This window comes from Bombina bombina, chromosome 4 (assembly GCF_027579735.1).
Source record: "Bombina bombina isolate aBomBom1 chromosome 4, aBomBom1.pri, whole genome shotgun sequence".
NCBI lineage: Eukaryota > Metazoa > Chordata > Amphibia > Anura > Bombinatoridae > Bombina > Bombina bombina.
In genome coordinates, this window is record NC_069502.1 from 405434822 (window position 1) to 405451644 (window position 16823).

A 16823-nucleotide genomic window follows, 5' to 3' on the forward strand; every position below is an offset into this window, starting at 1 on the left:
CACCGTTGTAATTTTTGCCATATTGCTTTGTTCAGGTTCTTCTAAGCATGTTTGTCTCCATTTACTAGCCATTGTTAACTTGGTTTTAGACAAATTTGTTTCTCTGAGCAATAAAGCAAAAAAATATTTTTTAATCTGTCAATCTTATTTGCATATAGCCAAAAGACATTTACTACTAGACCCATCTAAATGCATTGAATATATTTATGGGAAGTGTAATTTTGTCATTAATTTAGTCACTTTATTATATTGTCAGATATTTGATCTCATGGAGTTAAAATTTAGTTAGCAATAAATTCTATACAGCAAACTGCTTTATTGTAACTGTTCATTCCATCAAGCTTTATTACATCTCATATTGTAGCACCCTACAAACCGCTTAATAAAAAAATATTTAAAAATTAGCCCATTTCACTGAGAGGTACTAAACTTTTATATTTATTAGTCTACAAACTATCCCTTCTTTTCTACTAAATTTTTTTTTTTCAATTTGTCCTAGTTTAATTACGAGACAAGTGGCTAATTTTTGTGGGGGAGGGGGGGGGTTTACACAATCTGTTTCTTTTTCATGTTTACTTTTATATATAACATTTGTTTTACTAAAGGAGCACTGTTTCATATCCAATTAGTTATTAAAGTGAAAGTCAATCCTAGTATTTGTGAAACGCTAGGATTGACCATTGGAACAAATAAAAGGGGACTTTCATTCATGAAGTATAACATACTTCATGCAGAAAGCTCCTTTATTTGTTTCAAACGATCGCCGCACTGAGCTGCTCAGGCAGCCCATGGCAGAACACCATTTTGCTTGAGAGGTGACATTTTTACCTCTTAGCCAATAGCCATGCGGGAAAACCAGCTTGGTGCCTTGTGGCGCCGGATTTCCTGCACGCTATTTGCCAAGAGGTGGAAATATCACCAAAAGAATGTCACATTTAGCCACCAATCAGCAAGTGCTAACCAGGTGCTGAACCAAAAATGGGCCGGCTCTTACGCTTACATTCTTGCTTTTTCAAATAAAGATAGCAAGAGAAAAAAGAAAATTTGATAATAGGAGTAAATTAGAAAGTTTCTTAAAAATTGCATGTTCTATCTGAATCATGAAAGAAAAAAAAAAAAGGGGGTTTAGTATCCCTTAAAAGTAAAAGCTATAGCATTTTCAAGGGTGTACTTAAAGGGATACTAAACCCAATTTTTTTCTTTCACGGTTCAGATAGAGCATGAGATTTTAAGCGCCTTTCTAATTTACACCTATTATCAATTATTCTTTGTTCTCATGCTATCTTGATTTGAAAAAGCAGTACTGTAAGCTTTAGAGCCAGCCCATTTTTTGTTCAGCACCTGGGAAGAACTTGCTGATTTGTGGCTAAATGTAGCAAACCAATTAGCAAGTGCTACCCAGGTGCTGAACTAAAAATGGGCCGGCTCCTAACCTTTCATTACTGCTTTTCAAATCAAGATAACATGAGAACAAAGAAAAATTGATAATAGGAGTAAATTATAAAGTTGCTTAAAATTGCATGCTCTATCTGAATCATGAAAGAAAAAATTTGGGGTTAGTGTCCCTTTAAGTATGTTGAGTGCACCAGTATATTAAAAACAGCATTTTCTCATAAAGCCTAAAGGTACTCATATCATCTGGTAACTACTCAATTTGCATCATTGCTCTCTGCGTAGCTGCAGTATTTAAAATGCTGGTGCACTGAGAATATCTAGCTATACTCCACATGCAGCCAAACAATGTTAAAGGGACAGTCAAGTCAAAAAAAAAAAAAAAAAAAACTTTCATTTTAAACAACTTTCCAATTTACTTTTATCAACAATTTTGCTTTATCTTGGTATTCTTAGTTGAAAGCAAACCTAGGAAGGCTCATATGATAATTTCTAAGCCCTTGAAGTCCTCCTCTTTTTTTATTTGCTTTTCACAGCAGGGGAGAGCTAGCTCTTTGTAGGCCATATAGATAGCATTGTGATCACGCCCGTGGCTAGTGGCAGACACTGCACCAATTGGCTAAACTGCAAGTCAATAGATAATAAATAAAAGTCATGTGATTAGGGGCGGTCAGAAGATGCTTAGATACAAGTTAGTCACAGAAGTAAAAAGTGTATTCATATAACAGTGTTGGTTTTGCAAAACTGGGAAATGGGTAATAAAGGGATTATCTATCTTTTTAAACAATAAAAATTCTTGTGTTGACTGTCCCTTTAACACTAAAACAGCAATAACTTTTGCTAGAAGCATTTGTTAATACAGGTATATGTATATTGGAAATATATCATTCATCTAGGTGCATTATCATTTTGACCAGAATGTCCCTTCTTCAAAATACAGTGTTGCAACTGCCTTTTGTGAGGGAGCTAGCATTTTTTTTAAAGTGCTGATTTTGCAAGAGAACAGGTTGGCCGTTTTAAAGGGACACTCAGGTCAAATTAAATTTTCATGATTCAGATACAGCATGTAATTTAATACAAATTTTGAGTTAACTTCCATTATAAAAAAAAAAAAAAAAAAAAAAAAAAAAAAAAAAAAATGTGCAGTCTTTTATATTTACACTTTTTGAGTCACCAGGTCCTACTGAGCATCTGCAAGAATTCACAGACTATACGTATATGCATTTGTGATTGGCTGATTGCTATCACATGGTACAGGGGGAGTGGAAATATACATAACTTTGAAATTTGTTAGAAAAAAAAAAAAAATCTACTACTCATTTGAAATTCAGAGTAAATGCTATTGTATTGTCTTTAGGGCTGCAACTAATGATTACTAAACGGATAAAAAAAAAAATATAACTAATTTTTTTCTATATTTAAAGTAAAATCCGCATACTGAGTGTTATAAATATAAACTTCAGACTAAAACTTTACAACTTTACATTAAAGGGACATTCCAGTCAAAATTTAAATGCACATAGATCTATTGCATCTTTGAATAGAAACATATTTTCAATTTACATGTATTAGCAAAAATGCTTCTATTAAGAGTTATCACTGTTTTAGTGCTAACATTTTTCTCTGCACGTGCATGTGAAGCATAGCTAGATATTTTCACTGCACCCACATTTTAAATAATGCAGCTTCTCAGATCATCAGTGGGGCTTGTATCATGTCAGCAATTAAATTGAGTCATTACCAGATGGTACAAGCACCTTAGGCTCTCCGAACAAGTGTTTGGTTTAAAATGCTGGTGCACGGTGCATACTTAAATACACTTTTGAAACAGCTATAGCTTTTATTAGAAGCCTTTTTGCCAATGCATTTATATTACAAAATTGTTTCTGTTCAATACCGAAATGTACCCATGTGGTTTCCAATTTTGGCTGGAATATCCCTTTAACACAACTGTTCGTCCATTGTTTTAAGCAGCAGAACAAATTTTTATAATTAAGCAAAACAAAACCACAAACTTTTTGAAAAAAGGTAGAACTAGTAAGAGGTAGACTACCAGGGTTTATAACATTCTGTTATTCACTCTTTCAGAAACTTTGCATTGAAATGTAAAAATGTCTACATGCTCCTGGCTGAGGCTGGCTCTCTTTTGCAGCTATTTTGCCTGCAGCAGAGAAGAGGCGCTCAGATGGTGTTGAAGTGCCTGAGCTGGTTTTGCCAATTTCACCAAGGTGGGCTATTTATCTTTGTTAGCTCTCCACCAATGCATGGGGGCTCTTAAAGTAAGCCTGGACTTCATTCTGACATTAAAATATCTTGAATAGCTAAATGCAATGGTAAACAACCAGCTATAAGGTTAGGGGGGAAAATGTATCTAGTGATAGATAGATAGACTTACAGAGGTTGAATTTGGTACATATTCCAATTAATTAAAAATATAAAGACTATATATATATCAGTAACAGGAAACAGCCTTAAACATTTATCTATAGAGTACATATAATTAGCAATAACAAGTGAGCCACTAAAATTGTGTAAACAGGTAATAGTGACATCAATTCATAAAATAAATGCCATCAATCTAGGGCTAGGTGTAAATAACAAGCTCGGCACTATATCATGCAAAGCATAGTCCCAAATCACCTGATTTAATATAAACAATCCAAATGATGACTCCTATTTTATTTCTGGTTTGCACATAAGTAGGAGTAGTTGTAAACTTAAAAAGAAACTTAGTGTTCTGAAAAAGAGAAAAGTAGTTGTCCTTTAGGCTAAGGCCATAACCATAAACACAATATCAAGTGCAGGAGCTCATTGGAGTAAAGCAGCTGGTGCTGTGCACAGACCAACTAATCGATTATGAGATTCGTTGACAACTATTTTCATAATCGATTATGCCGATTAGTTGTTGCAGCTCTAATTGTCTGGTTATCTTGCATTTGTTGATTATGCAAATCTACTGTGTTTACTGGTCCTTTAACACAGTCCGTTTCTTTTTATATGTTTACTTTGATTAAACCTTTTTTACTCAAAGGGACAGTATACACTCATTTTCATATAACTGCATGTAATAGACACTACTATAAAGAATAAGATGCACAGATACTGATATAAAAATCCAGTATAAAACAGTTTAAAAACTTACTTAGAAGCTCTCAGTTTAGCTCTGTTGAAAGGGTAGTTGGAAAGCCCACTGCAAGTGGGAAATAAGACACTTCCCCCCTCCCCGTTCTTTTGCATATGAAAAGACCCTTTACACAAACAGGAGCAAGCTGGAGAAGGTAGCTTACGGTATTCTCATAAAACTTTGGGGCTTGGTTAGGAGTCTGAAAATCAGAACAATGTTTTTTAAAAATAAGCAAAACTATACATTTTAAAACAAAAAACCTTTATGGGCTATATAAAATAGATCATCTACAAAATTTATGCAAAGAAAAAATGAGTGTATAATGTCCATTTAAGGAGCACTGTTTTATATTCTTTTAAGGCTCTTCAGTTGAGACGATCACCAAAGTAGTAAAGACAAATAGAGATAAATCTGTTAAAATATTTAAATAATGTCACTTTTCATAACAACAATGTTTAAGATTTGAAAACTATCCTAATTCTTATAAAATGAAAAAATTGGGGCGATATGAAGCAGTACACAAGAATGAAAAAGAGCTGTACTAAATCCCTTATTTATTTTTTTAAAACCAACGCAACCTAACAGATTAATTACAAAGTAACCCATATTAAACTTTTTAATAAATGGTACCCAGACACTAAGATTTTTAAACTTTACCAGCTCCTGCATAGTGTTAATCTATATACCAAGACAATGTCATCTATATATACAAAATGAAGAGAGACCAGGTCCTCTTGCAAATCAACAGTTTATTCTGCGGTACAGATGCATATTACAGGTGCATTCTCAACGATCTGACATGTTTTGTGCATGCGCACATGCACTTCAGAGATCTTGGTAAGTCCTCACACACACACACACATATATAGTGTAAAAATAGCCAATCACAGAGAAGTTAGTACCTCTGGCATATATTAGTTACTTACATATTCGTTAGTTCAATTTCAGTTGCTATTTTAAGTTAGAGGATGAGTATTTAACTCTTAATTGGTATAATATATATATATATATATATATATATATATATATATATATATATATATATATATATATATATATATATATATATATATACACACATACATACACACACACACACACAGGTGGCCCTCGTTTTACAACGGTTCAATTTACACCGTTTCAGAATAACAACCTTTTTTTCCAGTCATGTGACTGCTATTGAAAAGCATTGAGAAGCAGTGCATTTATTAAAATAGCCAGTAGGAGGAGAAGTCCCCTTGTGTTGCAGCAAAGAAAGCTGAAATTAATCAGTTTAGCCAGACCTGAGCTATCGAGCAGCTTTCAAAGGAACAAGATCTTCCCATCTATAAATCAGTCCAGATTGGAATGCATAGAAAAAAACGGTTTGCAGAAAAATGCAAGTGAAGTCTGTTGTGTGATTATTTTATTAGGTTTATAATGCTGTTTAGCAAATGTTTTTGTTCATTTAACTTAGTTTAATGATATATTCTGTGTTGTGTGATTATTGATTATTTTATTAGGTTTATAATGCTGTTTAACATTTAAAGTCTTAATTTCAAAGCTTTAAAAATAATGTATTAGGTGTTACTTATGACAATTTTGAGAGGGGCCTGGAACCTATCTCCCTCACTTCCCATTGACTTAAATTATAAACTGGGTTTCAATTTACAACCATTCCTTCGGGAACCTAACCCCGGCGTAAACTGAGGGCTACCTATGTATATATGTATATATATATATATATATATATATATATATATATATATATATATATATATATATATATATATATATATATATATATATATATATATATATATATATATATATATATATATATATCCCGCTTATACAGCGGGTTAGGGACCGGAGCCCCGCTGTAAAGTGAAAACCGCCTTAAAGTGAAACAAGGCAGTTTTAGCTTTCTTTTCAGTGTCTAAAAACTTGAAAACATGTTTGAACTAACATATATTAGGGGTGCAATACTGCTATGTTTAGTTTAACACTAGCACAGCACAGTATTACATTAGTTTTCAATAAATGCTGTACCTGTAAAATAGTGACAATTACTGTAGTAAAATTTGCCAGACTATAGCAGAGACACAGACTGCACTGTAATGCTGTAAACAGAGTGAACTTAGCATAAAAAAATATTGCCAGTCACTTTTCTCGCAATCTCAAGATGATTACAGCACTGTTTCAAAATCCTTGGAGGTTGAACTTCAGCTCCACAAAGCGCTGTATTAGCGAATCGCTGTAAAGTGAAGCGCTGTAAAGTGAGGTATACCTGTATATATATATATATATATATATATATATATATATATATATATATATATATATATATATATATATATATATATATATATATATATATATATATACATACATACACACATACATACATACATATACACACACACATACATATACACACATACATATACATATACAGGTGGCCCTCGGTTTACGACAGTTCAATTTGCGCCGTTTCAGAATAACGCCCTTTTTTTCAGTCATGTGACTGCTACTGAAAAGCACTTACAAGCAGTGCGTTGATTAACATAAGGGCAGGCCAGTAGGTGGAGCTGTCCGCTTGTGTTGCAGCAAAGATATGCAAGCCCAGCAGGCTGAAATAAATCAGTGTAACCAGACCTGAGCTATCGAGCAGCTTTCAAAAGAAACAAGATCTAGAGGCCACTTCCCTTTTATCTAGTCCAGACTGGAATGCATAGAACAATGCAGATAACTGTTTGCAGAAAAATGCAAGTAAAAAAAATGTTTTTGTTCATTAAACTTAGTTTGTTTGATGATACATGCTGTGTTGTGTGATTATTTTATTAGGTTTATAATGCTGTTTAGAAAATGTTTTTTGTTCATTAAACTTAGTTTGATGATGATATAATCTATAATTTTTAGGTTTATAATGCTGTTTAGCATTTAAAGTCTTCATTTCAAAGCTTTAAAAATAATGTATTAGGTGTTACTTATGACAATTTTGAGAGGGGCCTGGAACCTAACTCCCTCGCTTCCCATTGACTTAAATTATAAACTGGGTTTCAATTTACAACGGTTTCGATTTACAACCATTCCTCCTGGAACGTAACCCCGGCGTAAACTGAGGGCTACCTGTATATACATACATACATACACACACACACACACTATCAGATTAGAAAATATTTTTAGTGTGCACATTATAATTATATTAATATAATTTCAGGACTTGACAAATCCATAGAGTCACAGCTCCAAGACAGTTCAATTTATAAATCAAGTAATGTTTTTGTGGATAAAAAAAAAAAAAAAAAAAAAAAAACGTTTGTGTTGTATGACAAGAACACAGTATCTGGCTTCTGTGTTGTTTGAAAGTACTCACTGACTGTCAATACAAAATGTGTGTTGGCTGCACACTCCACTAGTGTCACTTTTCCACTGTTAAGGAGTGTAATTTTTCTTCTCTGATTACACAGGAAGAGCACTAAGGAAGCAGCACTGACACATATACACAAAACAAAAAATATATAGACTAGGTATTCGCGAACATCAGAGCAACAACCCGTGCAGCACTATACCACATACCCAAAGCTGCAGTTAGAAAACAAATATCAAAACAGAATCACACACGTCCAGGCCTCTCCAATTAGCAGAGCTAAGGTCACAGTCTAAATGATCCTGGGCATCGCCATCAACAAACGGCATGTAGAGAGAATAAAAAAAATGTATTTAAATTCCGTAAAAATAAATTTTGTCTGGTTCCTAAACCGTATACATACAAACTAAATGTTAAAGTAAACATTTTATGTATTTTCCTCCAGCATTAGTGATGTACACACAGGCCAACTAAATAAAACTTACACAAACCACACAAAACTACCTAGTTCAATAAAATAAACTTGTACCCAAGTCTTAAAAAAAAAAAAAAAAGGAATAACTATGTAAACAAAGCGAAAATGTAAACAACATCCTCTGGTTCCTCATAACAAAACAAAGATGAAAAGCAAAACTACTGAGAGCACATAGAAAATAAAAAAGGACGGTGAAGAGTTAAATTTTTCCTCCATGATTCAGAAAGAGCAAACAAAACAAAAAAAAATCAAATTTACTTCTATCATCTAATTTGCTTAGTTCTCTTATTAAAAAGCATATATACTGTAGGTAAGCTCAGGAGCTGGACATGAGCTGCTTATCGGTAGCTACAAATATATGCCTCAATTAAATGGCTTACCTATGTGCCGAGCTAGCTCCCAGTAGTGCATTGCTTCTTCAACAAAGGATACCAAGCAAATTGCTCTGAGTCATGAAAAACAAATACATTCAACTAGTTCCCAGTAGTGCATTGCTGTTTCTTAAACAAAGGATACCAAAAGAATGAAGCAAACTTGATAATAGAAGTAAATTGGAAAGTTGTTTAAAAATGTACTATGCTCTGCCTCAACCTTGAAAGAAAATGTGGGGGTTCTTGCACTTTTAAAACAATTAAAGTTAATTTTAAAAAATATAAAAGTTTAAATAATATTAGATTCATTTACACTCAGGATTTGTGCAAAATCATTAGAAACAGTATAGTTTAAACAACAAGTCACTGCATTGGCCTTTCTGACACACTGAACCAGAATTTTGATATAATGTCCCAAAAAAAAATTAGGCAGAATGAAGAGCTGACAACCATGGGGTATTAAATGTGTATTCACTGTATATTAACTATGGCATGATAAAGAGCTAGGTGCTCGAAACATCAAACTTCAGTTGACCCTATGTTTTTATAAAAAGTCATGAAGGAAACTGTGCTGTTAATGTGAGATTATGTGCCACAGACTAACATCAATATCAGATAATGAATAAAGCAACCATAATTAAATCATCAGCATTAAAATAGGACATGCAACCCAATTGTTTTCTTTCACGATTAAGGCAGAGCATAACATTTAAAAAAAAAAAACTTTCAAGTGCACTATGATGTATTATAAAATTTGATTTTATTCATTGGTACCCTTTGTTGAATGAGCAACACTGCACTACTGGGAGCTAGCTTACACACTGGGTGAGTCCATGACAATATGTGCAGCCACTAATCAGCAGCTAGCTCCCAGTTGTGCATTGCTGCTTCTAAACCTACTTCTTAGGTATGCCTTTTAACAAGGGATAATATGATTGACTTTACTGTCCCTTAAATTGGTTGAATGGTTTAGCTTTACTTTCAAATTCTGATTTGTTTTCCTCATTTTCATACCATTGTTAATTGCAAAACTTGAAAGAAAAGCTAAACTTGTCATGTGGACTACAGTAATCATAAAATATGCATAATCAGAATAAAAGTTCTGCAGATTATCTCCTATGTCCATAAAAAAAATTCCCAAATAGCATAGTATATGACCAAGTTGTACACCATTAACCCATGCCCTCCCATCAAACCTGAAAAAAAAAAAAAAAATATCAACCAATTTATTCAAACCAAAAAACAACAGAGATATCAAAATGATGTAACCAATAGTATCTCCTTAATATGCTCTTAAAGTCACCACCAATGGGGTGGGTCTGGAGAGCTTACTAATAGGCACATCTCTGGTCCAACAATTGCCGGCCCATAGAAAGTCAATCTAAGAGATTTCCTATGCTTTCCTAAAAAGGATGTGCTCTGTTTTACCCATGTAGGTTCTCCCATAAGGGCATTTGTGAAAATACACCAATAAGCAGTTCATGTTAAACAATGCTTCTAATACTAAATACATGTTAGATAAATTATGTATTCAAAGTAAAGATTAACATTAGAATGGTATTGAGAGGTTTCAATCAAGTAGGTGTAATTTAAAAAAATACAAGTGTTTTTAATTTTAATTGCTAGGTATTGCAATGTTGAAAACTAGTCCCTTATTTCATCTCTTCAACTGATGACAAAACTAGTCACTAAAGTGTGCAAACAATGGCTTGAGGAATATAACAATCTTAAAAATAGAAAAAAAAAACTACCTTAAAGGGTTTACCAGCTAATTTATAAATTGTCACTATCTGACCACAACTGTCCCTTTTAAAATAGGTTATGACATGTCCTTGCCCATTACTTTACAGAACCTCCAGCAGGAAAGGGGGACTAAAATAAAAAAAAAAAAAAAAAACATACTGCAAAGTTTTTTCTACACATACAGAGTTTATATTAATCTAAAAGTGTATAATGCACCGTTAACGAGTAACATAAGCCAGTTATTAAATCATTGTACATTATGTAACGGGTAACACAAACCAGACTTCTACTAGCACTATACATTAAACAAAGCATGTCAAATTATGTGATATATAGAAACAAAAACAAGATTAAATAATGGAACATGATACTCAAAATTTCTATTTGTTCCATCTAAAAGAATTTCAAAATTAAAATGACAGAATTTTTTTTTTTAAGTTTATTTTAAACAGAAATGCTGAATAAAACAACTTTTTTTGAAGGAGCTGTCCCAAGAGAGCAGTAAAGTACCCAGGAGTCAACTTTACAATAAATAATTGACTTCTTGTTAGTTTCACCATAAATTTAAAAATGGATATGAAACCCCAAAATGCTCTTTAGTGATTTAGACAGACCCCACAATTTTAAAAAGGTTTCCAATTTACTTATATTAACAAATTTGCTTTGTCCTCATGTTATTCTTTGTTAAAAACTACATGGCAGGAAATAGTGCTGCCGTGGACTTCTAACCTTTTCCCTCTGGAAAAGTAGCTTTTAACCAGAGTAAACCACAGTGATATTTTTCCACCTAATATATATTGCTTCAGACTTGAAAAAGGAAGGAATACATCCAAAAGCTTGTCAACTTATAAATGTATAGTTAGTCCAAAAAGTATCATTGCTCAATGTAATACTCTTGTTGTTTTGTTATAAAAGTCCCTTTAAGGCCTATCATAAATTATGGATAAAGGGACATGAAACCCAAATGATTCAGATAAAACATGTTATTTTAAACAACTTTCAAATGTATTTCTATTATTTAATGTTTTGTGCTCTTACTATCTTTTGTAAAAAGAGATACCTAGGCAAACTCTGGAGCTGCTGATGGCTGGCTGCACATATATGCCTCATGTTATTGGCTCACCTAATGTGAGTAGCTAGCTCCCAGTAGTGCATTGCTGTTCCTTCAACAAAAGGATACCTATATAATAAAGCAAATTAGAAAGAAGTACCTGAACCATGACGAGATTATTGGGAGTTGCATGTCCCTTTAATAGCATGAAAGGATTTCCTGTATATAAAGACTGCTGATTTCAGTTATAAACTTATTATGAAAATGCCTCATTTTAGTATTAGGTAGCTGGTATATATATATATATATATATATATATATATATATATATATAAAGAAGCGCATGTGAGCATGCGGGAAACTCGTCAGATCTAATCCTTGCACACTGTGACTGTGTCTCTCACTGATTTGCTCTAATAAACCAACATTGGCAACAGTTTATATATAGTGTATGATGAAAAAAATCAATGAATCAGATTTAAAATAAAGCTATGATAAACATAAATGATGTGGTTGGTAACTAAATACATGCTGAAAAGTAACAAAATTGTTTTATGTCGATCAGAACTGAGCTGTGACTTACATCTTCAGACTATACCAATGGAAACTAAACTTAATTATAGGCTAATTCACTTAGGCTTGATAAGCTAAAATATAAATCTGTTCCAAACAGAAGAGGCTCTCCCTCTTTGCTTATTAGACTTATTTCAATTCTTGTGGGAGTGGAAACTGACAGACACCCTTATATAATATACAGTGTACACAAAAGCACATGCAGAATGGTCCAAGCAGTTTGTGCTGAGTGATGCTACTAAGATACGTGGACATAGAGCACATAAAAAGTAGTCACTATAAAAGGCAAACTACGTTTAACTCCTAGAAACTGAATCTCCAGATTTATGTATCTGATTTTGCAATGTTATACCGAGACAGGTGGCTGATATGTGGTTAGCCAGTTATACTGGGTTCTTGAATTTTATTTGCAAAACAACCAGGAAGCCCCTGTCAAACTAATTAAGTGGTTTTACCCATATAGATTGCCAGTAGACAAATCTGGCAACAAATGATTTAAAATAATATTTGTCTATTATAATGAAAACAAATCACTACAATATTCTTTAACCTAAAAGTTTTGCGCATCCTTTAAGCATCTCTTGGCACTAAGTAAATAAACAACATTATTAGCATCATCACAGTAAATTTATAACCCGTCTTGGAACGTTAACAACTTGATACATTATTTGTGTATCCAGTGAATCTACGGAGTACGGTTTGTAAAAACTTCAGATCTGATTTTCATGTTCCCTCAGCGACATTCCTTGGTGCTGAAAGTTTAACCGGGTACATCTGGTTGCAGTTATGCAAAATATTAATTGTATCCATTGTCGAAATGTAATAAAAAAAAAAAAGGATTAGAATACTGATATAAAAGAGCGAACTTAAAACACACACCTTGTTTCCTGACAGGCATTGTGCAGCCCCAGAAATACCACCACCAACAGGCTGCCAATATACTGCTCCAACACTACTTGTGTGGTGACACAACAACGCCAGTGACTTCCAAACTACCCTCTAAAACCAGAACAGTACAAAGTTGATGATCACTCCCGAAGTGAGTAGTGGGATAATCCTGTCCCGTAAGGGATCCCCTCTGGAGGAATACACCACGCACTCAAAAGGGGGGGGGGGTCAAAATTCTATATTAAGAAAGAAGTGTTTGAATTTCCAGCAGTGATATAAGATCCGGTGATCAAGGAGGATCTCTCACCCTCCCCGCGATAAGTACGGGTGCCTCGGCTTCCTGAAGCAGAAAGTTGCTTAAAGGGAGAGTGCTACAAGTTCTCGAGTGGTACTCCCTTGTAAATCGAATATTTTGTTCACTCGAGATGATTGACAAGGGAAAAAGTTCACATCTAGCTGTCGTTCCTGATCTTTTTTTTTTTATTTCCCTCCTCTTCGTCTCCTCCTTGTCTTTCAGTATATCAATTTCCCCCGCCCATCCTCCACTACCCCTCCTTCTTCTTTTTCTCTCTCCCACCGCTTGGAAATCCCAAACTTTACACCAAAATGGCGCCCCGGAGCTGATCGGAGCACGTCACGTGATCAGCCCCTCCAATGGTGAAATATCCTCCACCAATCACGAGTGAACTACGCCGTGTGGGAGAACCAAGCTTTACCTTGACAGAGGGAGATGAGATCTGGGAGTTTCTTAAAGGGGTAAAGGTGAGCGGGTGAGGCTGCTAGTGACGCCACGACCAACACCTATTTAAAGCGGCGCTGCTGTCAACATCGCCGAAAGAGTTTCTTTCTGTTCTGAATTGCTTTAATACAGTGAAAGTAGTTTTCGTATGTGTTTAGTTTTTTTTTTTTTTTTGCATTTGCTAAAGATTCTATAATTGTTTTATTTCTAAGTATTAGCTACTACATTGATTTTACTGTTAGTATCGACGCCTTTCTGTTTGTTCTTTATTGCATTTATTTTGCACAATTGTGCAGTGGTAAATGCAGAGACATAAAGCTCAAGCTCAAATTTCCTAATATATATATATATAATCAGCAGAAAACGAATCCTCCCTCCAAGATCAGCCACCTGGGTGCAAATAATAGTTCCAGTAAAAAATGCACTCACAGGATTTTCCAAAAAAAGTCAGCTTTATTGTGTGTGTGATATGTATATAATATAATTTGATTAATATATAAAAAATATTCATATAAAACAATTCTTTTCCTGGGGTTTTTTTCTGTAGTTTGTACATGAAAATTATTTTGAAGGTACAGTATTAATAATTGCATTGTTTTAATCTGCAGTGACAGACAACCTGCAAAGCTTCAAAAATTGCTGCACACATGACATTTGTCAGTTTGATTTGAGGAGGTAGAGTATTGCTTTCAGTTTTAGCAAAATGCATGTAGGATCACTATTTTGGAGGTTATTAATTACTTGATCATTAAAGGGATATTGGACAGTAGGAGATTGTAATATAAAATGTTTAAATATCTGTAGTAAAAAATGAAATATACTGTAATTTAACTCTGAACTTTGTTGGTTTTTTAAATTCCACAGTTTCTATAAAGTAATGGGTGCCGCCATCTTTAAAGTTAAGTTGACCCTTATCTGTTTCCCCTGCTGAAGACAATTAGGGACAGATTCTAAGGCTAATCTTTGCTTTGAATTCATCCCTATCTCTAGAACGTCACTTTCAATTCATATCAGTAACAATTATGATCTTCTGTGATTGAGTGCCATAACTGCACTTCTACATACATTTTAAAAGTCCATGATTATCTTGATGTGGGTTATCAGTTACATTGAATGTTATAGTGATTTTCTATTGTTAAATTATTTTGTTCGGTACAATTTTTACCCTATTTTCTTTATGCCGGACTTCATTTTTTTTTTTCAATGTTGTGTGTGTGAACATATTGTAAGCACAGACAAAATAATAGTTTTGAAGATAACTTCCATAGCTTGTTTTACCCAAGTTTACTGGACTAGCACTTGTCTAGTTCCATATATGTAATTTTCTTAAACTGAGAACTGCAAGAAAATTTGCTGTCTAGCTAATTTGTTGGATAAAGAATCTTGCTAAACTAAATATCACAGGTTTATTCTATCATATCTATAAGTTAAGCACATTTTAGGCATGGTTTATACACAAAAACTTTTGATTAAAAAAAACTATTTTTTAAAGGGACAGTCTACACCAGAATATTTATTGTTTTAAAAGATATGTAATCCCTTTATTACCAATTCCCTAGTTTTGCATAACCAACACAGTTATATTAATACACTTTTTACCTTTGTGATTATCTTGTATCTAAGCCTCAGCAAACTGCCCCCTTATTTCAGTTCTTTTGTCAGACTTGCATTGTAGCTAATCAGGGCTGGCTCATAGGAACTCCAGGTGCGTGAGCACAGTGTTATCTATATGAAACACATGAACTAACACCCTCTAGTGGTGAAAAACTGTCAAATTGCCCTGAGCTAAGAGTCGCGGCCTTCAAGGGCTTAGGAATTAGCATATGAACCTCCTAGATTTAGCTTTCAACTAAGAATACAAAGAGAACACAGCAAAATTGGTGATAGAATTAAATTGGAAAATTGTTTAAAATTACATGCCCTATCTGAATAATGAAAGTTTGTTTTGGACTAGACTGTCCCTTTAACACATTTAATCTGTGACTGATAAACTACGAAAATGGCTAAACCGCTCAGGGGATAGAGAGCCTTGCTCCTACAAACATCACAAGTTCTAGGCCCACTGAAAGCAGTTATAATTTGTTTTTATTGGAATAGTTATGTATCAGAGTTCAGACAGAGATCTGCTAAACTTAAAGTGATTCAGGGAGAGACAAGCATCCTAGGGTAGCGACAAGGATTCTACAGCAGCAATTCCTCTGGGGAGGTGCAGGTTCCTCAAACATAGCTTACTATCGTGAAGCAGCTAGGCTAGCACAATTTCTTCTGTGGAATGTCTCTTCTAACAGTAAATGGTGGATCATAGAGCAGGTGTTGCTGCCTAATCAACTAACTCTTAAAGATCTAATTTGGCTTCCTAAACATATCAGAACCCTTCACAATCCAATAGTTCTTTTTGTATTACACTTTTGGGACAAAATCCATTCTTCAACACAAATACCACCACATCCCTCACTGATACTAATTTTCTGGACAGCTTGAGGCTCTACGAGATTCCATTCCAGCATTATGGAGATCATACTTGATACATTCTGTTTCAGACCTATTCCCAAATGGACAGCTATGTACGCTCTCAGTTTTGCTCTACATATTCTCAATCTCGGCTACTAAAATTAGAATTTTGGAGGCTGAGGAGTTTTCTAAAATCCTGGGGTTTCCTGGAATTTCCACTTAATTCGCCATACTAACTGGGAACAAAGGTGAATAGGTCAGTATATGGCCAGGTTATAATTACACTCTATTTAATAATTATTCTTTAAACAAACCCCAATACAATCCATATACAAAACAATAAAATTAATGTAAATTCTTTATATTGGTTAAAATTTATAGACATATTGAATTATATTTATAGAAAACCAGATATGAATCAAATTATACAATGTTTAAACTGTTACACTATTCTTTACAAAGCAAACCAAATTGTAACTTTATAATTAACCTTATTCACAATTGAATTGCATTAAAATACCACAATGAAATACCAGAATCTTCTGTTATTAACCAATAACTATAGTTCAATGCTCAATATGGATTACCCACTTACTAAGTTTAATAACTATCAGGGGTATAATCACAATAACCAGTTTATGTACAATTCTGAGAGAGTTCA

General features: G+C 33.8%; 1 protein-coding gene across 1 annotated transcript in view; it reads right to left on the bottom strand.

The window, feature by feature from the left end:
• Nucleotides 1–13682, bottom strand: part of DLG1 (discs large MAGUK scaffold protein 1) — a gene marked incomplete in the record, with an annotated part of 930518 nt that extends 916836 nt beyond the window's left edge. The window contains 1 exon segment of the mRNA XM_053710194.1: nucleotides 12964–13682. Coding sequence (XP_053566169.1) covers nucleotides 12964–12982 — 19 coding nt within the window.
• Between the last annotated feature and the right edge of the window lie 3141 nt (nucleotides 13683–16823).